Below are 25,771 nucleotides of genomic sequence, written 5' to 3' on the forward strand. Positions count from 1 at the left end.
CTTGGATTTTCTTGATGAATACTTCCTGGAACCCCCTGTCATCTGCTTAAGAAAAGCTAGCAGATTTACTTTATTGCTAATATATCTTCCCTGTAGAAAGTATTCCGTCACAGTATTTATTCTTTTGAAAAGGGAAAAATATTGCTTCCTATCAGCTCCTAATGAACACCAGTCTGACCCTTTGGTACAACGTCTGGTATCATTATAGAGCCATGATTTACAGGCAGGCTTATTCTGTCTCTGAACAGTTCCCCACCTTTTTTTGGCGAGCAATACAATCTCAGAAAGCAAATATTCTTTCCTTTGAACACTCACAATATGAAGGGAAGGTCAGAACTTTTGTGTAAAGTGCTTAAAAGGCAGACATCAGGTGTATTTTGCATTATGTGTACTTTGCATGGGGCAAAACAGCATGCAGAGAAGGGAAATGACTTGTTGAAGCTCAACCAACCAAGACCGAAAGGACCCACAAACTTTTTTCATGTTTAACTTCATATATAAGTAGTCTTAAACTGAACTGGGTTCCTCATGTACATGCACACACACACACAAATATAGGCATAAATGGCTGCAGAATTAGCATCCAAAATTGTTGGATACAGAACCCACCCCTCTCGGTTTCTTAATCCATGCTCTGAATCATGTCAACTAGTAACAACCAGCCAGTTCTCTTATTCTACATCTAGCTGAGATGTACTTCAGGAAATGCAAAAAAAGACTTACTTAGAAGATTTTGTTGTTCTATATCCTTCTTCAGGAACATTAAAAAAAAAAAAAAAAAAAAAAAAAGATCAAAAATCTGTTGTCAAAAATAACTACTATTTAAAACCTGCTCAAAACCACAGACAGGATTTCTGATGAAATGTAGGACCAACAGTTTGATAATACATTTAAGGATCTGTGGGGAATGGGGTTACTAAAAGACTCTAAACTTTAAAAGTGTCAGTCTGAAACCACCACATTATACCTTTCTGTGTATTTCAAACAAGCTTTCTTTACAAGGCCAGGTCTGAACTTCTCAGCTGCCTGTTCTGAGGCAGTCCCTCCCCTTTTGGGCACATTCTAGTCAAGCCTTGTTTACAACGAGTTTGTAAAATCTCAAATACTGCTGTACTGCTCAGGCTGCTTCCCAAGTCCACCCCATCAAAGCACAACTTTGGCAGACTTCTCTTGATATCACAAACAATGAAGACAACATTAGCTTTTTTCTTGATTCCACAAATATTTTACAAAACCTGATGCAGACTTGCTGGCTCTAGACAGCTCTCAGCTATGTTCTGTCTCCCTGAGGTGGTCCCACCCTCGTGACCATGAGTAATCTGGAGCTTGTGGAGAGAAAATTCCTTCCCATAAACCATCATCCAATCCATCCACTATACATTCAAAATAGTCACTTTTGCATGGGTTTGATGTATTTCAATAAACATTCCTTCCTTGTGTGACTCATGTGATGTTGCCCACACTGGAATGATTTCTATGGTATCATTGAGAGATCAAGTAACAATGGAAAAGGGTTTGGATGCAAGAAGAAAGGATTTAGCTGAGCTCCCAGTTGTGATAAGCCATTCACAACGGGCTCAGACTGGTAGCTGAACTCCCCACCCTTCTGGTGTAATTCAGTGGTGCCCACAGACTTCTGGATTCAGGGCGACTCACACTTAGTCATCCTCCTAAAAAGTATTTATAGAAAGAAAAAAAAAAAAAGAGCAGTCTTTTGGCAGTAGTGGACCAACAAAAAATCCATGGATGAAACAACCTCTCCTCTTAATGTTTGCAATGTATTACAGATAGAAGTTATCAATGTGAAGCTTGTCTATTTTGGTGATGTTGCAATGTGGTCCCACATGCAGGGACAAAAACAGAAAAGGTGTCTCACTGCTCATTTGCACATAAAAAATGAGCTTTAAATTACCAGTTGAGACTCAGCATCACAGACCAAAGTGTCTTCTACACGCGTGCAATGTTCTTTAAAACACATCAAAGACCTTTTACCAAGTTATCATCCGTTTAAGGCCATTAAAGTAAAAACGAGCTTCAGTAGCCTCTCTTCGGAAGCAGGCACCAGTCTCCAACTGTCTTTTGCACCATTCCATCATGACTATTCACATGAAATTTTTTTGAACCTTCAAAAAAGGGCCTTTTAGGCCCTTTTTGCTACATGTTCCTTCCATGTGACTGGAAATGAGCTTTAGTGTCACATTTTGTTCTGCTCCTGGGAGATCGGAGAATTCTTGAGTGAGAGGCTGAATGAGGAAAGAAGCAGTGCACCTTCAGCTAATTTCAAGGACAGTTTTAATTTTTCTGAACTGGTGAGCTTACTGACTCAAGCCTTGGTGGCAATTCTGCCTGGTGGTGATGTGAATGAGATTGATTGTAGGAAAAAAGGCTTTTAATTTCTGCTGATACGAGCATAAAAATCTGGCTTTACATCAAGACTCCTGAAATTCTTCAAAAGCAGAGTAAAATATTTTCCTAGTGTTTAAAATCAGAGACCTATGAAATAACTTTTTGCTGAGTTTTCCAATTAGGACATCCCTTTTATCATATGTAGATGTGCACTTATTATACCCTTCTTTTATATATATATATATATATATATATTTATATATTTTAATATATAATCATTTAGTCATATAATTATATGAGGTGACAGAAATTGATGTATTATGAGGCCCAGAGTAAAATGTTAAATATGGTAATTTTATTATACATATCCCAATATCTGCAGTGTCTTCCATTCAAAAGATGAATTCTGATACTTTCTATGGACAAAAATTCCATAATCTGAAACAGAAATGCTAAATTTTGGTCCTAAAGATTTACGACTTACAACAAGTCAGTGTTTAGATCTGTATACTTATACCCACCTCACATACAGCAAAAACCTAGAAAAGGGAAACTGAGAAACTTACCAGTAAAGCAGGGGCAATTATAGGGTTAAAGTTTTTGTTAGCTCTCATACCTACAAACACAATTAATGCTGCCTTTCCAAAAAACCTTGTTCAAAAAAATTAAAAGCTTTGAAAACATCTGGCTATTACTTCCATGACTCAGTATTAGATTAGAAACACAAACTGCAATTTTTTATTGTTGTTGTTGTTGTTGAAGTAGTTCCTTCTTCAGTAAAGGTACACTTTAAGTAGTGGAAAAATGATTTCAAGCTTGCTTAAAATTAAATATTTTGCTGGATTGGGCCTAGTCTGTTATTCCTATCTGATGCTGTAAAGAACCATTCCAGCAATTCTCCAAAAGTTTATATCTAATTCAGAAGCTTCAGTAAGTCTGGGATTTCTTGTTGAGCTTCTGCACATACATTTACAGTATTCAATCTTTTGCATATGTTAAGAAACAGTATGAGTATTAACAGAAAGAACCGCAAATTTATTTTTATTCCTTCAGCCAAGCCACAAATAAATGACTCTTGCAAACAAACCAAATACTATTTAGTAACGGCAATGTAAATGCCATGGATTTATTTTATTTGGATATAAAATATTAAAGTAAATGATTATTTGCTGTGACACTCATTTTATCATCTTGGAAAAAAAGCAAGTCTTAGAAAAAGTTTTCTTGCCTTTCTTCAGGAAGCACTCAATCTGCTTTTCAAAGTTATTTAATATTTTTCCAGAGAATAGTTAACTCTAAGCTTACAAATACTGTGTCAGCATGCTTCCTCCTATTGGGCAAACAACTTCAAAATCTAATTTGTTTGTGTTATTGGCCTTACTAAATATTGGTCTTTGCAAGTCTGGTTTACACCATTTATATTAACTATGCCAACATTCTGATTTTGTTCTGAAGTATTCCACAACAAGCTGATATTATACAATACAAGCCCAAGAGCTAGCCGATCCAGTTTACTGAGTATACTTAGTGTATTTTGCTACTGATAAATCAATAAAACCATGTTGTAATCTACAAACTTCCATCTCTGTGAAGCAGCTATAAGCAAACTGTAAATGAACACACAGGTCAAAAACTGGGATGCCGTGATTATGTTGACTGTGAAACATTTGACTTTCATAGAATACATTTTAGTGTTTGAGAGAACGAAGTTTCAGCACTGCTTATATTTTCCTGAAAGACTGAGATGATAAATATTCAAATGATGATAAATATTTGTGTTTATATTGTAACTACACATACTTTAAGAAAACAATATCTGCACTGCAATCCATGATTTACAGAGGTTAAATAAATGTAAATCATAGCTACACAAAGAAAATAAACACTTGATTTAGATTGTATACTCAGTTTTGTGTTCTTCATCCATGTGAAACTTCCTGTAGTCAATGGATGGCTTGGGTGTGCAAGGGATGCATTAAAGTTTTATCTGTAATTCCCTTTTGTTTGGGATTATTATTATTATTATTATTTTGTCTTCATTCTGTTAAGTACACCACTGAACATAATTCTGGCATTGACCATAAACCATCAGATGCTAAAGGCCTCACTATAATTTATGACACCCAAAATATCCATGAAATTGGTATTCCACAATCTGCTCTGGCACTATCACAGATTATAACTGTATGAGACTTTTGGTACTGATACAACAAAATGATCTACTAAGGGCCATCCTCAAAAGACAAGGAAATACCAAAAGAAATTACGAATCATTAGTACTAGCAAGTGTCTTAGCTGTGGCTCAGATCACCAGATCTGTCTTTCAGGACTCCAGTATTCAGAACAGGACCCGCACAGGCACATTCCTCCTCCAGACTGCACAGAGAGCAAGACAGCACCTTGGGATGGGATTTGTAACAATGGCTATAAGAGAAGAGTGCTCCTAAACTAGCCAGACAGTTTTTGTGTTATTCAGTCAGAAGTTTCTATTTATGCTAACGCAAGTCCTCTCTTCTCTGGGTCAGGAAGTTATTACTGCAAGTGGTAGGTAGCACCAGCCACTCCCTCCACAGCTTGCAAATCCTAACTGGACTGTAACATGGAGCATGCAATTCAAAAACTAGCAAGCAATGCGTCATCCAGTGAAGTGATATGATTCAGTGTGGAAAACACATTTCATTACAGATTTGCAAAAGTAATATATTTCCTTTTGTGCAGAATGAATGGTACTTTAGACATACCAAGAGAAACAAGATCTGTTTAGTGATACCAAAACACAGCATATCTAGAAAGGTCCAGAGAATATGCCCCGAGTGGCTGAATTTGTTCAGCTCACCTTAGATTTGAATGTTAGTTCAATATTTTATTTACTCACAACCCAGGAAACTGATTTCACCCTGTATGTTAAATTTATCTGAAGTTGAACACAACCTTATTGGCTTACTAAATTCTTTTATTACAACAAATATGTATCTTTATAAGACTTTTAAATTCATCATTTCACCAGGCATATTAGTGCAGTCTGAGGGGAATTATTCTGAGAGAAGTCAATGGTGTTAGCGCAGAATTCCAAGTATTTAAATAAATTCTGTCCCTACTATGTACTGCTTTCTGTTAGATCAGACATGACTTTCTTCGCACATTTCAATTAGTCTTAATTCCTTACTAAACCTAATTCCTAAAGCAGACTACTTGCAAGCCCATTGCCCCTAAACCTAATAATTTCACATTGCCTGTTTTTGCTACTCTAGTTAATGGTAATATTTTATGTAAGATATGATATACTTGGTACTAGATTTTGTGTTTCAGATTCTCTAATGTTCTTCTTCATGCCTTGCATGCCAAAGAAACTTTACATCAGCTGTGCTGCACAGCAGAATTCTTTGGGGTATGTGGTAGTTTTGCGTGTCTGGGAGTCTTCCATCTGGCTAGTGTGGGTTTCCTAAACACTATAAAACCCCGCCTGTGGAGACTGTATATCTCTTATGGGCCCCATGGAGTTTATAATCTGCTTTTAATCATCGCACGAGGCAGCCAACACATCAGTCCTCATCAAGCAGCTTTTTCCACGTTGAATATCCTTTAATAACTTTTGATCCAGTTCTGAAAGTTCAAAGTTATTGCTGATTTTCATTGCTATCTTACACTGCTACAAGAGTTTCTCCTCCCTCAGCTCCTTCCTTTCGAACTCTCATAGCCATTGACTTCAATCGTTTATTACAGTAAGTAAAAAATTCTTAGCACTTTGCCCTCACTTGCTTGTCTTTTGAATGTAGCCACCAGCATCTGTTTCACAGTAAAGTACAGGTCAGATCCTTAGCTGGGACAAATTAATGCAACTCAGTGCAACAGAGCTAAGCCAATTTACTGTAACTAAGAAACTAGCTCTACGTTTAATAGAAATGTAGAGTGTCTTGTCTTTGACAAGTCATCAGAACTTACTTTACATCTCAAAATGCAAGCACCAATTACATTATTCCCTATATGATATTAAAAGATTACCAACTATTCAATCCCAGCAGAAATTCACAGCAGCAGACAACATGGTGGTTTTCATTAAAAGCAAAATCACTTTTGACATCTGCTAAATTATTTACTGACACAAATCAGTGAAACTATTAATATCTATGAAACCGTACTACTCATCTCCAGTAGCTAACATGATCTCACATTCAGGATACAGTTTTGTTAAAAAAAAAAAAAAAAAAGGAAAAAAACAGAAAAAAAAAGCAGCCTAGTTTTAATAGGGGAGTCTGAACGTCTAAATGTGTCATCCTAATAAAATAAGAAATCAAATTATTTTAATTGTTTTGAAAGGTGAAAATAAAAGACATGCATTTTCAAAATTTAAAATAAAACCAACTGAGTTCTCTAACATTTGGTGGTTCCTCCAAAACAAATAGCTCTAAGTCCCAGTGAATGTACAACTTGTTTCTTTTGTGTTGTGCTTCTGCCTGCAATTTCTAATTAACTAGCTCCATTCTTATCTACAACAAGTGACTGAAAGCATACAAGCTACAATATATACTTCAACTAAATATATGTAGGTATGATTTTAAAAGGGAGATAACTAGTTAACAACATTTGCATGAGGCAAAGAGGCTCAATCGGTATAATAAATCAGAAATGCTTGCTTTTAGCTTGTTCCCTGCATAGCTGTGCTGTACTGAATACAATCTGTACATTAAAGATACCATGTTTGCAGTTAAAAATCTCCAGAGACTTTAGACCTATACATAAAGATACTTATTTTACTCTTTTCTGAGACACTGACCTGTATCCTCATTTAAAAATGAACACCACATCTTTATGTTATTAAATCTTTGTTTTGATCTATTAGTATTCACCAACGTGCCATTTTATACAACCCCGCACTGAATAGGCAAGGCTGGAGGTAACCATCTGCAGCTTTAGAGTCTGCGTTTGAATTGATGAAAAGAGCTTTGTGTGTTCATTGCCAAGTTTGATTCTTCCAGTCATTAGACATTCCCCTCAGATCGCATCAATGAAGCGGACTCTCTTACACCCATGTGTTAAATTCTCTTCTCCTCATGGTTTCCTTTGCCAGCTATACTCCAGAAAGACTACCGGGTCTTAGCCACATTCTTCTCACAGCTGTGTTAAAAAAGAGCATCAGAGCGTCTTCCCAAAATCCATATGTGTATCTGGTCAGTCCCCTCTCGGAGGGTCACCTCACATTGTGGTGTGATTATTCAAATATTCATTCTTGTTCTTGAACTGCACTGCTCCAACCACTCTGGGAAAGATTAGACCCTCCAGCAAGCACTGGAGAACGTCTTGGACATCAATGTGAAATGCACACAACTCCTGTACTAGCAAGGCAGATTAGTTTTACTTGCAGAGGAAGGGGACTCTAACCACTTAGTTAATATGCAGCCCTTATTTCTTTTAATTTTTTTATTCTTTTTAATGTGTCAGATGCTGGTAAGAAATGTTTATTTTTGTTGTCTCATTGATGGACTTATTTATCAGCGTAAGCTAAGAAGCAAAACTAAGTGGACAACTCTGAAAACAGAAATGATGTTCAGAAACGCTGGAGGGAAATCCAGGAGCACTCAAAATGGATGCATTCCAATAACAGTGAAAATTACGTGGCTAGAAAACCCACACCTTAGGAAGTAAAGCAAAGATAGTATTTCTTTTATGAGAGACAGTAATTTAATTTGATAAAACTACCTGCTTATTCAGAAGATAGCTTATTTTTTTCTTGTACTCAATAAACTGAAATATTTTATCCAAATTTGTAACTCTCCTGCCTTCCATCTTAAAAGCAAAAAAGAAAAGGAAAAAACAAAACAAAACAAAACAAAACAACACCAAAAAAAAGGAAAAGGTTTCTTTAATAGTTAAGAACAAAACAAGTAAGAATTTCTGGCTCACACCACTTTTATAATTGTTTTGTTCATAGTAAGAACTACTTTGACAAAGTGTGCTGAGTATATCTATCACGATTTATGCTGATTTTCATACCTGTATATTTTAGCATTGCACCATCACTTCATGGATTTGAGTTTGCTTTTAGAAGCAGAAAGGCTACATAGCAATTCTACATGCATACCTTCCGCAACAAACTTAGACATGCAGCTCTGTGAGTATGCGAGTATGACTGCTCACATATGCAGAGCTACACTTTACTGAGATGGAATCATTAAATTGTGAGAAAAAAAAATAAAAGCCCTCAAAGACAAATTGCATTAAAATTCCCCCCAGCTGCAAAGCTGTTGCAGAAAAATAGAACATTTCCTGGAAAAAAAATACATCAAAAGTGGCCTCAACCTTTACTGATAATTGGCTAATATTGATTTGGTATTACATTATAACCTCCTCTGATCTCACTGTCACCAGTAGCCACTCCTCGATCCCAGAGGCTCCAGCGGGAAGGACAGTTTTAAAATATCTTGCTTCCTTTGCTGGCAGAGGCCTTAATTAATTCACAGGCTTTCCCAGCCACCTTCTCCAGGTCAGCCCCATTTCCCTTCTGGGGCTGCACCAGCTGGCTCCCGGCTTCTCTAGCAGGACAAACTTGCGGGGGGCCTGTGGCACCGCGCCAGGGCTCCTGGGGAGTCTGTGCCACTGTCCTTGTTCTTTGTTAATGTTAATGACATATCAAAAATTATATGCTCTACAGAGCATAAGTTAAAAATCTTAAGTACCCCACAAATTGTCGCAATTTCCTACTGAATAAATATATGAATAAATATGCACTGTGTTATGTGTACATATACACATATTTATTTACACACTTCACACAGTTAAAATGTGTATTTGTTTTATAAACTAGAATAGTGCTCTATTCAAAGTCTAATATATACCTTGTTAGTATTTCAAAATCAAAATAGATTCAAACAAATGCTGCTAGATCTGCAGGGCTACTCTCCAACCATCACTATTTTCTGTTTCGCACCACCACCCCTGCTAGGACTGCAAATCGTCTTTACAAGCAAGAGTACACAGTTGCAATTCATATATCACACTGCAGTGAGCTGATGCGAGGTGTTCACACTACTTCAGTATCAACAGAATTTGACTATACCTAAGTTCACTACTAAGAGATTCCAATATATCCCCCTTCTGGTTCCCAGCTGCTGTTTCATATGGGATAGGATCCAGAAATTTTTTAGATGCTTTGTGTCCTGATGACTGAAAGCCCAGGACCACTGTTCTGACTTCAGTCTTGCACTTAGAAAGCAACAATTGCAGGTAGGTACACAAATTAAAGAAATTATGGCAACACCATGCAGAAATTCCATCTCCATTGCAAGCTCTGCATGTGATGCTGTCTGCAAACACTCAAGTTTTTAGGAATATTAAAAAATTCTTTAATGCTGCCAGAGAACAGATTAGCAAAGGCACAGTGAACACTAGGAAATTACATGATAGGAAGATACAAAGTACATCTTTTTCAACTTTATTTTAATTATTCTAATTATATTCTTTCTTAGTGAATCTAATAATTATTTTCCTCTTCAGAGTTTTAACTGTTGCTTATGTTATTCAGATATTTTACTGATTAATATTGGGAAACTACTTCATATGGCTGCTAAATATGTCTCTCAACAGAACTAAATGTTACTTGGGCATTTAGAAGAATGGCAAATCAAGTAAACAGACATTAAAAAAACCTATTTGGGCTATGAAATGTAGCATCGCATTTCAAATTACAAGCAGCTTGCTCTTAAGACAGTACTAATAATTAATACTACTGTAATTAATACCAAGAAGTCTTTCAGTTGACAGGTTTATAAATTGCCAGTTCCTTTCTGAAATGTAGAGCATCCTACATCTTGGAAATAAAAAGCAAAGCTAACAAATGAGTTCCTGCCTAATTGCCAAACACTGATTTGTATGAAGCAGTTGAATCTACAAAGGAATTGGGAATTCTCAGCCTGGTTTCCCTGCTGATGAGTAAGAACTGTCTGTGTAGTTCTCCCAGAGGTGTCAGAGGAATCTCTATAGTGTCACACAAGGGTTCTTAGCTCAAAGTAAACACACTTTCCACAAACTCAGCTGCTTAATCTGTTTGCAGGTTGAATTATAAGATGGGGGTGGATGACTCTGGGTGCTGGGAAGACGCACAGAGCATTTCCACAGTTTCTTGGTAAAAAAGGCATGCTATTGTCATCAAAAGGCTTCAATCAATTGTTTAATTTTGCTATAGGCTCAGTGGTGTGATCTTAGCAATAATGAAAACTAACCTTACCAAAATTTTCCCAAGTAGTTGAGCATGTTAAATTGCATAAATACTTTTTACTACAGCAGTGCATCACCACTACTTTAATTCAGGTTGTGCTTGCACTTCTACTCTGGGCACTGTGGTTACACGGGATTAAACAAGAATTCTCTAAAACAAGAACAAAACAAAAACATTCTTCACTTAACTATAGGTTGTCAGTAAGCATTTATAAATAAAACAAAACACAACAACTTTAAAATCAAGCAGTGTACAGGAAGGTTTAGCCAACATTCACTTTTAGGTGCTGCAATTATTTTTCATAGTTTTATTTTTATCGAGCATGTTTAATGCACCTGCTGAAGTTTCAAAAACATCTAAATGTTCAGAATAAAGATCTGAATGATTCTCAGCCACTGGAGGTTTTAAAGAGATGACTGAAAGGATGTATTTTCATATACATATATTAATTATATTTTAGGTAGTTAAAAATAATTCTTAACAATATAAAAATGTAATTTGCATATTTTATAATAGGAAACATCACCATGATTTCCTTTTTAAACAGGAAGAACTCTTATTAGGTCCTTGAAATATTTTATAAGCCAACTCCTAGCTACTCTCGAAATATGTTACAGACATTAAAGTTGAAGAAAAATATGGACTGATGGGAAAATATGCAATTCAGCCTCGACAGCCTTGGAAGGGTGTGAGAAAGGCATTTTGCAGCTGATAAATGCAATGCAGCAATAAGAAACGCCAGACTATGAAGAGGCAAAGCCTATACATTTGCCTATAACCCAGCAATCAGACCTTCAGAAGCTTCTGTGCTAGTAATAACTTGTCACAATAAGGACTTCAACAGAGATGAACTTCAGGTTTTGAAGTTCAGTAACCTTTCAACAGAGAATTGTATGGTGGGAAGAAGAATGCAATCCCTGCGCATCCATTCAGAGACTTCCTGCCGATTTCAGTGAGATTTTGAAGCCATTCCCTAAACAACCCCATCTGCATTTCCTGTATGAATCATGCCAGACAAGAAATCATGAGAACCTGAAGGTTCTACCATGCAATTATAAAGGCAAATACTCTGTTGCTATAGAATTGCCATGGGTGTAAATGATTCATCAGAAATGGAAACACTTTCCTTGTGCCTTGCACATGCAGTTTCCATAACAGTACTGACAGGCACACTCTCTTCCATAGCAATATATAACTGTTAAAATAATTGGCTTCATAACTGAGTAAGTAATGAGCTGAACAGTCAACAAAAAAGGAATCATTTTAAAGGAACTTAGTTCTGAGTACAAAAGCATTTTCAGTCACAGGCAAAAGAACAATGTTTCATTTGTTTTTCTACTACAAGTTTTCCTGAAAGAAAGCAGATGACTTACTTCTGAACTTTTTCGTTGGCCTCCTTTGAAACCTCCAAGGCCTTTTGGAGCTTCATCTCAGTGTTCTTCTGCTCTGACTGAGCTTGCTGCAGCTGAGCTGCCAGTTCTTCAATCTGGCCATAGGTAAGGGTCACAACATCTTCCCTGTCTTTCAGTCTACCTTCAGAAGTACTGAAAGCATGGTTAAGCCAGTCCTTCGGGCTCATCCCTTGAGACAAAGGTTTGTGTGAACTGGGGAAAAAAAAAACATACAGTTCATTAAGGTTCAGCCTAAGGCTGAACTGCAAGAATATGACACTCAGTTTAATTTTTTTAATATTATCATATACGGATCTATATGCATTAATACCAATATTATTTTAAAGGTGATGCGAAACAAGAGAATACCGCATTTCCACATGGGTCTTCTACAAGTATGTAAAAACTAGCAGAATTTTAAAAAGTCAAAAACCTGTTAAACAAACTTATAAAGTAGTAGTATTTTTCAACTGCATTATTCTCCCAATCACTTTATGACCTGCAGGAAAAAGCTGTTATTGTGATTTACATGAAGCTGAATTAATCAGTGTAAGTTACTGATGTGTTATTATGTCATGATACAGAGGCCTCTCTTTTAGCAAGCAGACTCATCAACTGAAGGGAGTTTATTTGCAAAATTGAAGATTTTTCAATACAATGAAAGGAATAAAAGTGTTACAATGTACAAACATAATTAAGATATCAGGATTTCTTAGAAATATGAATGATTTGTGCATGCTAATCAATTCTAAAGCCCCTCAGTCGATATTTTTGTGAGATGGAACTTAAATGTTTCTTGATGCTGGTTTAAATAAGCTAGTAACACATATACTGTGATACACTATGTCTTAAATAGCTTCTTTGTGATAGGCAGAGACAGGTTACTTGCCAGCATCAGAGTTTTATCGCTGGATACTTCAACATGTATAGCGTCCTTCACTGTTTTATTACTGGACACTTCAACATACTCCACCATAACTTCTTGGAAAGACCTTCCTGAGTCACTGTTTTGGTTTGACTTAGGGAGAAAGTAGACATGTTTACCAACTATTGCACACTGAAGTGCCACAGGTGTATACTCAACTCATTCAGTTTTATACACAATTTGGAGTTATATTCACAGAGATACCAAATCATACAGCACAAAATAGTAACATCTTGTTTCACTGATGACCATGTAAATATCAAACATTATTTCAGCATAAGTTTCTAGTAGCAGTGGAGACTGATTGTAATACTCAAGATATTCTGCATGACAGCAGGTGGTATGCAATAGCATACTTTCTTCCTTTCCAGTTTATTAAGATGTTTGTACAGAAAACATCCTTCATTCTGTCAGTCCATAGAGGAAAATCATATACAAAATAAAATATAATACACATAGATAAAAAACTGTTCATGAACTAATGGAAATCTAAAAGCTAAAAGGTCAGTGTTGGTATGTCATTATGCCTACCACCTGAGGTTGTCTGAAAATAAAGTGAAGAATATTTTCAATTAAATTAAGATATTGAAAATATAAATATTTGTAAAGGGACATTAAAATCTCTAGAAAATCTCTAGAACATACTCATTAAAGGTTGCACATAAAATTTACTGATTGAAATTCCACTATGGTCAAGCATTGATCACCACAGAAAAATACAAAGATATGCAAATAATGCTGAAAGATGGGTACTGAAATACCACTAATGTCTACTTCTTAAACACCTGGCACAAGAATAAAATGAAAAAAAAAAATGCTGAGAAGCTAAACTGTTCAGTGAATATATGGGTCGTTGGTTTTCAAAAAAACAAACAAGCAAAGAAAAAACTAACTTGTTTATACCAGCTGAGAGCTTTTTTTAAAAAAAATATTTTCCTTTCTAGAACATATGAAAAACATGGCCTTTTATTTAGATTCTAAAATAGTGACCCTGTCTGGCTACAACTGTGCTCCTTCTGAAAGACTGGCCCTGAATAATACAGTATGCAATACACAGTTACGTGTTTTAACTCATAATGATTGCATCTGAGATTCTGACGTATATATTTTGTAAGCCAGTGCAATTCATATAGATAAAGGCACTGCAATTGATAAATCTTTCAAACATTTTTTTAAGACCATACAATTTCCAAAGTTCCAGAATATTATTTCTTCAAATAATATTGATGCTATAAATCAAAAATAAATGAGAGTTCTAGGCCTGAAAAATGGTTCACAGAAGCATTCAAACTGTTCCTTGATTTAAGTAATTCACACTTTCATTATAAAAAAAAAACACCAACTTTTGCTTACTATGGCAATATGAGTTTAACAATTTTTGCTTAAGCCTGGGTCTGAGAGCTCCAGTTAATGGGCCTCCTTAACCATATCCAGGAAGAAGAAAAAGTCAAATGTGATGAAGTCACTTATGCAGCTCTGGCAGATAGCAAGAGGTCCCCCAAAGTCAGAGCACCTTCAAACTTGCCATAAATTTCGCTAGTTATAACTGTTCCCAGAGAGACTTGTCACTGGCTGAAAATCAACTGCATGAAGTGCTGCTCTTATAACACTTCTCACTTACCAGGCATACTTTTGCTGCAAGGTGAGAAATGATTTTCCACCTGAAGCAATTACTGAACAACCTTCCACCTAAAGGGGTGGGGGGTGGGGGGAAATAAAAAAAACAAACATTCCCTATTTGTTCCCTCTTTCCTCCCCATCTCTAGTGATAAACATATCCAGTGTTCCCAAATGCATGCAGGTCTGACCTTGGTTTTCACCACAAATGTCTCTGACACTCAAGTTCTGGAGACTGCTCAAACCTCAGCCTGCACTTGGGATGGCTTTGAAGAGGGTCCCTTCATAGTGCTGAGACCACTCAAAGGCTAGGCAGCATTGATACCTTGAAAATACTACCTCAGAGGTGCTCTTGGGTAACAATCCAATAAGACAATATTAAAAAAAAAAAAAAAGTTCATAACACCTAGAAGGACTTTGACATTTTCCTGCAAAGCAGAGGAAATAAAATGGTCAAGTTTGCATTACAAGTGAGTCAGGAGCCTGACAGCTGGTAGACAGGTAACTAGATGACATTGCCCTACCATAGACAAATATTTTATTAGCCTTCCTTCCTCTGCAATTACAGATGTTAAGAGAACTGTTTCCTCTTCAGTACAACCTCCTAAACATCTTTCACTAATTTAACTGACGGCACCATCTGTGTTAGCTCAGGCCACAGACCATGTTACAACATTAGTGCATGTTATGCATAACACAGGCTATGTTCTGTGCATTCTTACAGTCCATCACAGAGTGTCACTACCTCATCTGTAGGATGAGCTCAGGCATCCTCTGTATTTTATATTCTCTCACCAAACCCAAGGATAAGCACTTGCTGGGCAGAGCCCACTAATGATTTTCTTCTCTGTGTCAGCTGGTGATAAAACCTTAGGATTTTACAGAATAACATGTTGACTGACAAGCACTGATCATGCATGTCCCTAGCACCAAACTCAATCACTTTTGAATTTGGATCCATGGTGAACTGTAGGTTGAATCTCAACATTCTCTCCTGAAATGATCTGGAGAAACCTGTGACCTGCATTGTCTGCATGCTGTATGATTGAAGCACACGTTCATTATTTATAGTGCAAGCTTGAACTGATGATCATCCATCTTAGAACTTTCATTTTTCAACATATACAAATTAAAGGCCACTACATTGTGCCTCCTCGGGCCTCAATCTTTTCACCTTTAATAAGAGCAATGACTAACTACCTTTGCAAGGTGCTCTGAGCTTCACTACTGAAAAGGGACTTGTCACTGTTGAAGCATGTTAGATCCAGCATAGTTTGAATTTAGGAAAAAATGAAACCCAGATGGTCTTCTGGTGACATCAAGCATCAAACATTCTCTTTTGGATCTCACTTCATTCTCCAAGTGCAAAGCGCCCTGCAGTACTCACACCATTCCCAAGGGACCAGCCTGGGAGAGGTAGCAAGGACCTAGGGCACCTGATTTAATCATTTGAGCCTTTCTCGAGGTTGAGGGACTGCTAAGACATGCTTTCAACAAGAAATAATTAGAAGCCAAACCTCCTTTACAAACCCTTCACTTACAGAGATGCACAGTAATCAAAAGTCACCTCATGCAGACAGTAGGTAAATCGCTCAGACAGCACAGATTCATGTCAGTGATACGCACACGACATCCAGCACCACCTATCATTCCTCACGTTCACCACGGCATCAAATGGTCCAGGATTCCCACAGAAATAGCTTATGGATGACTAATATTTGGTTGAAACAGAATCCAAGCAAAACATACATGATATGATACCAATAAGTAGAAGGAAGCATTCTGGAGATTTTTGCAGCTGTGGTACTATCCTCTTCAGGTAAGTGCAGACCCATGGTTAATAGCTTGTGATCAAGAAATGCTTCTGAATTTCCTGAGCACAAGATGCTCTCCCCAGCAGCACCTGGAGCTGGGCCCTCTATGATCTCTAATTGATTAATTAGAGTCTGGCAGATGATAACTTAAGCATTAGCTTTTTTCAGACATATATCAGTTCTCAGATACAGTGCATCAGAGTTTACAGAAGAGAATACTGCATGTTTTATGCTTTAATCCCAAATATAATACTTGATACAGATTAACATGACTCATACAACACCAAGATTCCATGATGTACCTGTGTTAATTGCAATATACACATCCACAGGCTATCAGATTTCTTCCAAGAATTAGGGCACTGTGTTTTCAATACAACAGCATCTTTTGTAGATGCTCTTCAGAGTTTATTTGACTACACGCTATTCCTACAACCAAGCTTGCTGTAAAATGTTCCTCTCATGTTTTGACATGGAATTGGCTGTAGTAGAGTATTTTTGTCTAGCATTCACAGAGTGAGACTATCCAGCCCTGAAGCCTAGCTTCTAACTGTGTAAAATTAATCTGATATTTTAAAAATAATTGTATTTTGTACAATGCTTACTTTACCATACTAGAAGTTGCAAGAAAGGCTTTTGCTATCTTTTATCTGCTCTTTATTGCCAATTCATATCCTTTGTCCATTCTTAAATATTTGCCAATGGCTTTAGTTAACAAAATAACTTTAAGGTAGTATTTGTAATACTGTAGTTATTCCCTACAGTAATAGATTGTTTAGGTAACACTGCAAATACAGAGGGAACCTTATCTATTAATCGAAGACAGAACTGGCATCAAGTCATCAAGAGTGACCTCAGTATTTGAATATAAAGGATGTTTAAGATGGTGCCAACACCTCCACATTGTACAGCATATCACAGAATCCCAACTGCCTTTCCTGGGCAGCACTAACATCGTAGCTACAACTGAATGGATCCTGTTTCAGCTGAACGTGGCAGGCAGGCAGGAGGGGCACAGGCAGCCCGGGGACAAGAGGTTTTTCCACCTTCCCAGATCCTGGGCTCTCTGATGGCTGCCGGAGGCCTCTCCATGGACATGGATGAGTGCAGGGGTGTGAGAGTGGGTGGTGTAAAGCCAGTGATGCTGGCTGTCAGCCAGCTGGGAAATTGCCTATGTCAGGGATTTGCAGAAACACAAACCAGGTGGAATCAAGATGGAGGATCCTGTCCCAAATGTCATAGTGGCTTACTTTTCATAGCTTCAGTATGCTTTTGACAACATCAGTTTTAAGAACAGTGCACTTTTGTCTTCAAAACTAAACATAATTAAGAAAGCAGTAACTCTGGTTGTGTGCTGAATTAATAGAGCTTTTGGTACACCAACTAAAACAGGTAGAAAATGGACACAGTATGTATTGCTTGTGCCTTTTTTGGTGATCCTTGCCAAGAGTTTCATTCTGAACACTGCCTCTTACATGGAAACCAGGTATTGTGGGATAGATGGACATTAGGCCTTCAGAGCAGGCATGTCAGGATCAGCTCCTACAGATCCACACATCTACCACCAACCAGGTCTGGACAGCAGCCCCCTTGGCTCCTGCTGACTTCACTGCACTTGGCAGTACACAGTACATGGCTGGCTTGAAGATCTAGTCTCCAAAATGCCAGCCACGGAAATCTTTCCTGTTGACACAGGAAATGTGCACATTCAAGAGTCAGGCATTTCTGCTCTGAGACTTAAATAACATCTCCTGTCACCGTAGTTTGAATTTAGACTTGCCTGCAGAGCTAAGAAAATCTAGCAGAGATATCTTTGTTAGAAATTATGCATGAAGTTAGGGCTAATTTGGTTTGTGTCTTTAGTTTCTTTTACAGCTTCTCACTGGTAAGGATAATGGCTTCTGATTTCCATTTTATGTGTGACCTACACACAAACAATTCTGTTTGGAATGGACAAAATCCTTCTACAAAAAGCATTAATACTAGTGTATCACCTCTTGTATCAGATAAACTGAAGTAATTCAGACAGAACAAATAAGAATCCTGACCCTGAAAACTGATGTAATCAGTGGAGTATCCACTCAGTAGAAAGTGATACTTCATATATACATCTACCCATATATCTATATACATGTACATAAAATAAATCTGATAGCACAGGTATAGATCACAACACGGGCATCAGAATCACCTGAAAACAAGTTCAGTGTAATGACTATGTGCTGTTGACTTTTATTTTTGTCTCCAGGGAATACTGTTTACTTTGCTTTAAAATTTATATGAGTCATTTTGTTACATGTGCCTTTTTTTAATTAGTTTGAAGGAAACAGTCATTTGAGAAAGAGAGCGGAAATCAATTCTGATTCGATACTGATAGCTACTGTGCGATGTAAACTGTGTGTTCTTTCTAATTAAATGTAAACATGTTCAGTTCTAAAGTCCAGCAGTGATGACAACAACTACTAGAAAGGATTGCTTAAGCCCTGGTCAACTGATTCTTGTGAACCTTTTGTTCATACCGTAGGTGAGCTTGTGCAATCTGTCGTAGGGTGATCGCCAGTTGTAACTGACTTTATTTTAGGTCATCTTCAGAGAAAAGACTTGACAAGAATGTGGAGCACTCTGTAATACCTCAAGTTACCCATTAACTATGTCCTTCTGATAGCTAATCAATAGCATTGCATGGAGCCAAACACACTGCACTGAACTGCCCCTCTTCCAAAAGCCAAGTCTTGGTAAATATTTAATGGCAGTAAAGGTGTTTTGACTGTTATCAATCTGATATGTTAAAGAACTCTTGAAAGAAACTTTATCTTGCTTCTTTCTGCATAAATAATTTGTTCAGTTACAATTTTAGTCTTATGCAAAAGCACTTAAATTAATGATCTAATGCTTTTAAATCAAAGCTTTGGACAGAGAAAATAAAGTTTCAATGCCCATAACACACACACACACAAAAAAAGAAAAAAAAGAAAAATCAAAGTTTATTTCCTTGATAAAATGCCAACTAGAAATATACATCAAGGAACCCAGCCCTTTATACTGTAGTAGTAGATACTGTGCCAGACTTGCTCAAAACCTGTTATACAAGTGCACATTTGAGATTTTCTTTCAAGGCTTTAGTTTCTGTAAAATTCCTAGCTCTTGCTCACATCAAGATGGCCTAGGATTTTTAGCTTCTTTTCACCAGGGAAAAACTCAACCTTTTATATGTTAATATCCAGTGACTTTATTTTCCCATAGAGTGAATATTCCCATTTTCAGATGGGTATATTCTCAGCTAATGAGTTTTATTAAGTGTTCTTCTGTTTTGTATTTTTCTGTGCAAGGCAGTTCACTTAACAGATAAACACTTTTATCCTAATTCTTTAACACCTAGTGCATGTAAGCCTCTGCTCCAGCCAGGTAGGATCTGAATGTCTCCCAAGAGACTTACATAGGATTATTCCATACCTCTGTGCTAATGTCACAGGACAGAGGACAGAGGAGTTTCCTGACCCCTTCCACCAGCACAGACTTCCAGCCTTCTCTGCATGATTCAACTTCACTATGAGACTAAGCATATTAAAGAAACTGATTCAGCAGTGGATCCAAGCTTTTTCTTGGAAAATAATCCGGGAATAAAACATTGATAGTGTTTCAGCTTCCAAAATGTGAATCACCATAAATGTTTTCCCAGAAGTATAAGTACTATTTTTTCCCCAGTGTTTAAATGGCCTCTTTAGTGCTCTTGATGCTATTCAATAGATTTCCAAAATAAAGATCACAGGAATAATTCCCAAACACTGGTGTAGATAAACTGGACAGCCAGGAGTTTTCAAATCAATAGTAATTGTCTCTGATGAAAACAGCATTAATTAAAATCATAAAGGCCTGTAAATCAATCAGGCAGTAAAGCGCATGGCACCATTCAGAAACGACCAGCTGAAGAAAGCCTGTTACTAATAACCTTAGAAAATATCTTGTATTTAGTACAATGTTATCTTTATAAATCAGACGCGATTGTGAATTTTATGGCTGTTCTGATTTGCTATTGTGATCGCATGGCTTAACTCCCCCACTGAACCAGAAAAGCAAGAGGCAAATCTGTCTCGGACACAGGGCTAGAAGCCAGCCCTGCTTTCCAGCATAGCCAGGAACATCCAGCTGAGTAGATGGAAGAGAAGTGTCTCTCCAAGAGAATGCAATTAAAAGAAACATGAAGAATGGAAACGTGTTTCAAAGATGGAATAACCAAACACATATGGAATTTGAGAGAGAGATGATTTAATGGATGAGATGAGTTGCCCTAAAGCTAGAAACCCTGTGTAACTGACCTGGGAAGGGATTCACATGGGGCTGTGCTCTCTTATCATTCCTTAGTTAGTGAATGAATCAGCTTGGTTAAACTCTCTGAATATCTTTTTTAAAAAAAAAATTAACTTTTTTTTTTTTCTTGAGTATACTTCTCCCCATACCCAGAAAAATAGAGTGTACTTGAAAAATTTTGTCTGATTTTTCTCACAAGTGTTACTGAAAAATATTAAGCAACTCTGACCACGGTGGAACAAGGTGTCCTGTGCTCCAACACATGCCTGGCTGTGGTCACCAACGTGCCAGGAAGTGAGGTACACTGATGCACTCTATGTGAGTGTGCCCAGCACATGGTTTCCTCTGCTGTCAGTACTGTGCACTGCAATATGTGCCCCTCTGAGATGGCTGCAGTCACCAGGAGGACTGCAAGTGCTGCAGTCTGAAAGCCCTCAACCAGGCTACTACAGACGCCTGTAGTGTCTACCTTAAAACTATCATGGCTTCTCCTATGCAAAAATGGAGATGGTTTTGGGACTGCTATGCAGAAATAACCTAGCAAGTTGCCTCCTGAAAGCCATGCGAATGACACAATGGCAATGTATTGCTACTCAGTAAGCCATGTCTTACCTAGCTGCTGCTGCCAAACCCTTATTCATATATAAATCACACAGCTCCTTGGACAGTTGAGCACTACGAAACAAGGCAGTTAAAACTGATGGCTTAAATGATAAAGGGAATGCCTGGGAAACTTAATATAGGGGAAGTCTGCTTCTCTATTGTACCAATGCTTACTGAAGTGATGGGGCAGACTTGTCTGGGCCATTCTCCCTAACATGAAACAAGGACATATGCTGGGGAATGATTTAGTGGACTGGGGATCAGAGCTCTGTCTTGAATTCCCTCTTCTGTTTCACATCTTCTGTGTGGTACTGAACAAGTCACAACATGCACACCACAGCCTGCCATGATGAAACCGGGAGAAAAGCGCCCTTCCTTTGCTTTTTGCCCTTGTTGAATTCTAAGCTTTGCGGGGCTTGGATTATTTCTTGTTATCTATGTGTGCCACATCTGGAAACCTGAGGCTCCAGTCTTGGTTCAGGTCTCAGCACAAATCATTATTCACAGGAAGATACAAAACAGCTAATTAACAGTATGCATGTGTTGGTGATGTATGTCAGTTTGCTTAACTTTAGGAGACAGATCCAGGTTTAGGACTCTTATGGAAAAAAACACTACAGCTTCTCACGAGGCAGTTTCTGCCTCCCCATTTAGGTTCAGCCACCATTGCAACCAATGTGTAAGGTGCAAGCAGTGACAGCAGCCTCCCACCTGCTGTGAGCCCAAGAGCTTTGTTACCCAAGAAGGTGTTCCTTGCATCCTTCCAGATGAAAAGGACCATCAGCTGGGTATAGCCCACCGACTGAAAGCCAAATTGTGTGATTCACAAGCCTCTTGGAATGTGAGTGATTAGACTGGCTGTTGCTGGAGAAAAATCAGTGAAGACAGAGCTTCAAAGTATAAGGGTTGGGAAGGTGCTGAAAACAGATGCTGAATTGATTTTTGTATCCTAAAACTTTTAAATTGGCTCCCTCACCTCTCTCTTCTTTCATCCCCATGAGTTTTGACCACCGGGCTACTGAAATCAAATCTGTAAAAGAATAACATTGTTGTGCACTTAATTTAGTCTGAGTGAAGAAGAAAACAGCAGTGTTAACTTCATGAGGCAGGAGTTCATGAGAAAAACTCCAGCTTCTTCTTTTGGCCAGCATATCATTTCTCCATAACCAGCAGGTAAAAGTGAATCGTAGCAGGAAATGTATTGGTTGCATTGAACCAAAGAATTAATTATTTTCTCAGGACCTGACAAGGAACCTGAATGATCATGAAAGCTTTTGTGAAATATAGCTATCACTGAACTGACACTGTTCAATTCAAATTTATTCATTTTTTAGACAGGAAAAGGTAATGTGCTATACTTCTACATGTTCAACCAATCATCTGTTCTCCTATGATAGAAGTGGAAACATTTGCTCAAGAAGGAGAACTAAAATCCTTGTTCTACTGTGACAGCTGTAGAAGTATAGTAATGTATCACTCTTTGGTTAAAGACAGCAGGGAAGAAGAGCTAAAAGGAAGAATAGGTATTTCTGTAACTTGACTAAAGACCTTAGGATCAAAATCTAGCCTCTGTATTATTCCCTTTTACAGAATATGAAACAAACAGATTGTGATGCTAAATGAGCCTATCTCAGCAGTAAAAGAAAGAAAAAATCAGATGTTATGAACTGTGTTACCCATCCATCTTCCCACTCCTTTGTCTGAAGGACAAGTGAGGGACAAATTCACAGCACTTCTCCTTCCTCCCTGGCAAGAGATGCCCCCTGTTCAATCCTCCTTAATGACAGCTGAAGTCATTAGTGCATTTCTTGTTGAGGACCAGGAGAAAGCCTAGTAAAAAATGACTTGAATTTTTGTATCAAGAAGCTAAAGACTGAGGCCATCAGTAGATGCTTACACCATTCTCTGTGTCTAATAACAAAACACTTCCTGAAAATCTTACTCCTTCCTTCTGATCTCTGGGAACGGAACACCAGAAGAGAAAAAGCACAATAAAATCTTACTTTATACATTCAAATAGAAGGACAAGAAGAAGTTCCTTCAAGAGTTAAAATGAAATGAAATGAAATAAAATAAATAAAATAAAATAAAATAAAATAAGCAACCATATATAATCTAGATATTTGAAATTTTGACTTTTACCTTGCTTATCTCAGTGGCCATGGGTTAGGTATGAAACAAATCCTTCAGGTTAAATTTTGAATGCAATGTACACAATTTTTGCCTTAATGAGATCTGTAAGATCACATCCTCCAAATCAAGCCTACAATATGCCCTTAAGTTATTTTTTCATGGACAGCGGGTGAAAGGATGTCATTCCTCTGTTTAATCAGGAGTTAAAGCGTGTACAGTAATTCCTTATTTTCTCAATATTCCTTCTGACAAAGATAACAACCATAAGAATGGTTCCCAGCTGGCTAAACCTGACATACAGGTTTTGTTAATAAAAAAATGCATGACTTAATTAATGAAACGGATCTATTAAGACTGTCCCCCAATCTACTACAGTGGCCCCACCTACGGCTGAACTTCATATGACCTATGTTATGCAAAAAGAATTGTAATAACTTGCACTGGAAGCTGTTATAGAGGAAAGGTTGCTATGAAGAAAAAGTATGACTCAGAAATGCATACAATGCCCCTAGAGGAGAAAGCTTAGTATTTTCACTTTTACTCAGGGTTTTCGTTTACAGTGTATAAATAATTGAAACAATTTTGTTAAACTGTGTAAAATTATTTCATCAAGAGTAATTATGTTTGATCTATTAGCACCTGATACTATCTATTGTCTAAATTGCTTGCATTCAATCCACGAATAAAGTCAACAGTATTAACGTCCATTATTGAAGCATTAGTTGAGTAAAAATCATTTTGAAGTGTTTTACGTTATTGTAACCTTCCTCCAGAATAATCTTCAAAATAATTATCATTATACCAAGATCTTCCCAGTTCTTAAAGGCATGTTTTTATTTAAGTTTGCAAATCTTAATCAGGGTCTTTAAAACTCACAAACAGTTTACCTGTTTTGTTCTGGCAAGCATAAATCTGTAGCAATCTACTCATTTTACATGCTTCTCTGTTCCTGTCTAGCTGTCCCACACCAAATGGCTATCCAAATTCTACTCCATCAACTTTGGCAGGCTCAACACCTCCTTCGCTAAACCAGTTTTCCCCCTAATCATAAAGAGCTGCAGTATTACAAACAGAAAGAAGGAACTCTGCAACATTTCTACAACAAAATTACATACATATATTCACTGATTTGACCAAAAATTTCCCTAAATCTGAACCGGACTCACTTATTTAGAAAGATTTTCTGTCTTGCAGCATCATCATTTCAAAGCATTTCAAATACTCGCTGCTTTTTAGCAGAGGAAATATTATGAACTATTTGAGATTACATTCTCACTCAAAGCAATGAATGCCACAGTCTTCTCCAGAATAAAAAGCTACTTTCTCTCCGTGGCATAGTAACTTTACAGTAATTTAGAGGAAACAGGAGAAACAGTTGGTCATTAAACATTAAATGTATTAATGAGGCACTCACAGTATATCGTTTGTCTGGAAAAGGCAGTTCTGTACTTGCATTTTAGAAGAACTGCTGCAATACAATAGCTACTGTGATAAATTTAGGTTTCCCTCACTTAACTTGTAGCAGAATCTAATAAAGAAAACTTAAATCAATGTATTTTCCAAAAACGTATGAGTAGCACTATTCACATCTTACAGCTAGGGGAATCAAGAGGCAAAGAAAAAACATTCCAAAAGAGGCCCTTCATTTTCATTCCCCAAACGGAGACCTTTAGGACTTTATATTTACAAGTTTCCAACTTGCAACTCCGGATGAAAACAATGGCAAATGAGAATACTCAAAGCAGAAGCCCCCAAAAGCACTTTGGCAGCATGTAAAAATCATCCGCCACTGCAGATTCATGCTGCTCTAGAAGTACCTGCTTGGTTCCTAGAATCACAGAATCACAGAATTGTAGTGGTTTAAAGGGACCTCGAGAGATCATCGGGTCCAACCCCCCTGCCAAAGCAGGAAATCCTCAGACCTGAGTGTACGCATGGAGCACTCTGTGGCATTTTCTCACTACATGGCATCTGGAAACAGAGTTCAGGAAAACAATCCAAAAAAGAAGTGACACAGGCTATGTAGGATGCTGGTTTTCTTAATAAAAGGATTTATATGATTCCCTGGAGTAGAAGGAAAAGTGACTAATATGATGTCTAGTACCTTAGGAGATATAAAGGGTAGACATAATTTCTAATGAGAGAAATTAATTCTGTCTTCTCCCAAGACAATATGAATATCTTCTTTCTAATTTCCTTTCCTAGTGCTAGTTCTTCAGGAACTATCAAACCTTAAAATCATAGCACTTTGATGAAGTCTTTGTGCATCTCCTTACCCTGAAGTTCTCACTCGTTTAGGTGGTTAGGTCAACTGCCTAAATTTCAGGAGGCACAAAGAAATAGTAATAAAGAGAAAGTAACATGACCACATTAGAGCACACTTAAATCAATGGGACAGGGTCCAAGGTAAATGTATCTGTTT

At 37.4% G+C, this 25,771-nt stretch overlaps 1 protein-coding gene across 5 annotated transcripts in view; it reads right to left on the bottom strand.

Annotated features, from left to right (window-relative positions):
• The window catches only part of MIPOL1 (mirror-image polydactyly 1), a 194,842-nt gene that overhangs the window by 11,970 nt on the left and 157,101 nt on the right, over positions 1 to 25,771 (bottom strand). For all 5 annotated transcript variants that reach the window (XM_040558627.1, XM_040558625.1, XM_040558628.1 and 2 more), the window contains one exon: positions 11,932 to 12,162. In XM_040558627.1, the coding sequence (XP_040414561.1) occupies positions 11,932 to 12,162 (231 nt within the window). The remainder of the gene's footprint in view (positions 1 to 11,931; positions 12,163 to 25,771) is intronic.

This window comes from Cygnus olor, chromosome 5 (genome assembly GCF_009769625.2).
Source record: "Cygnus olor isolate bCygOlo1 chromosome 5, bCygOlo1.pri.v2, whole genome shotgun sequence".
Lineage (NCBI taxonomy): Eukaryota > Metazoa > Chordata > Aves > Anseriformes > Anatidae > Cygnus > Cygnus olor.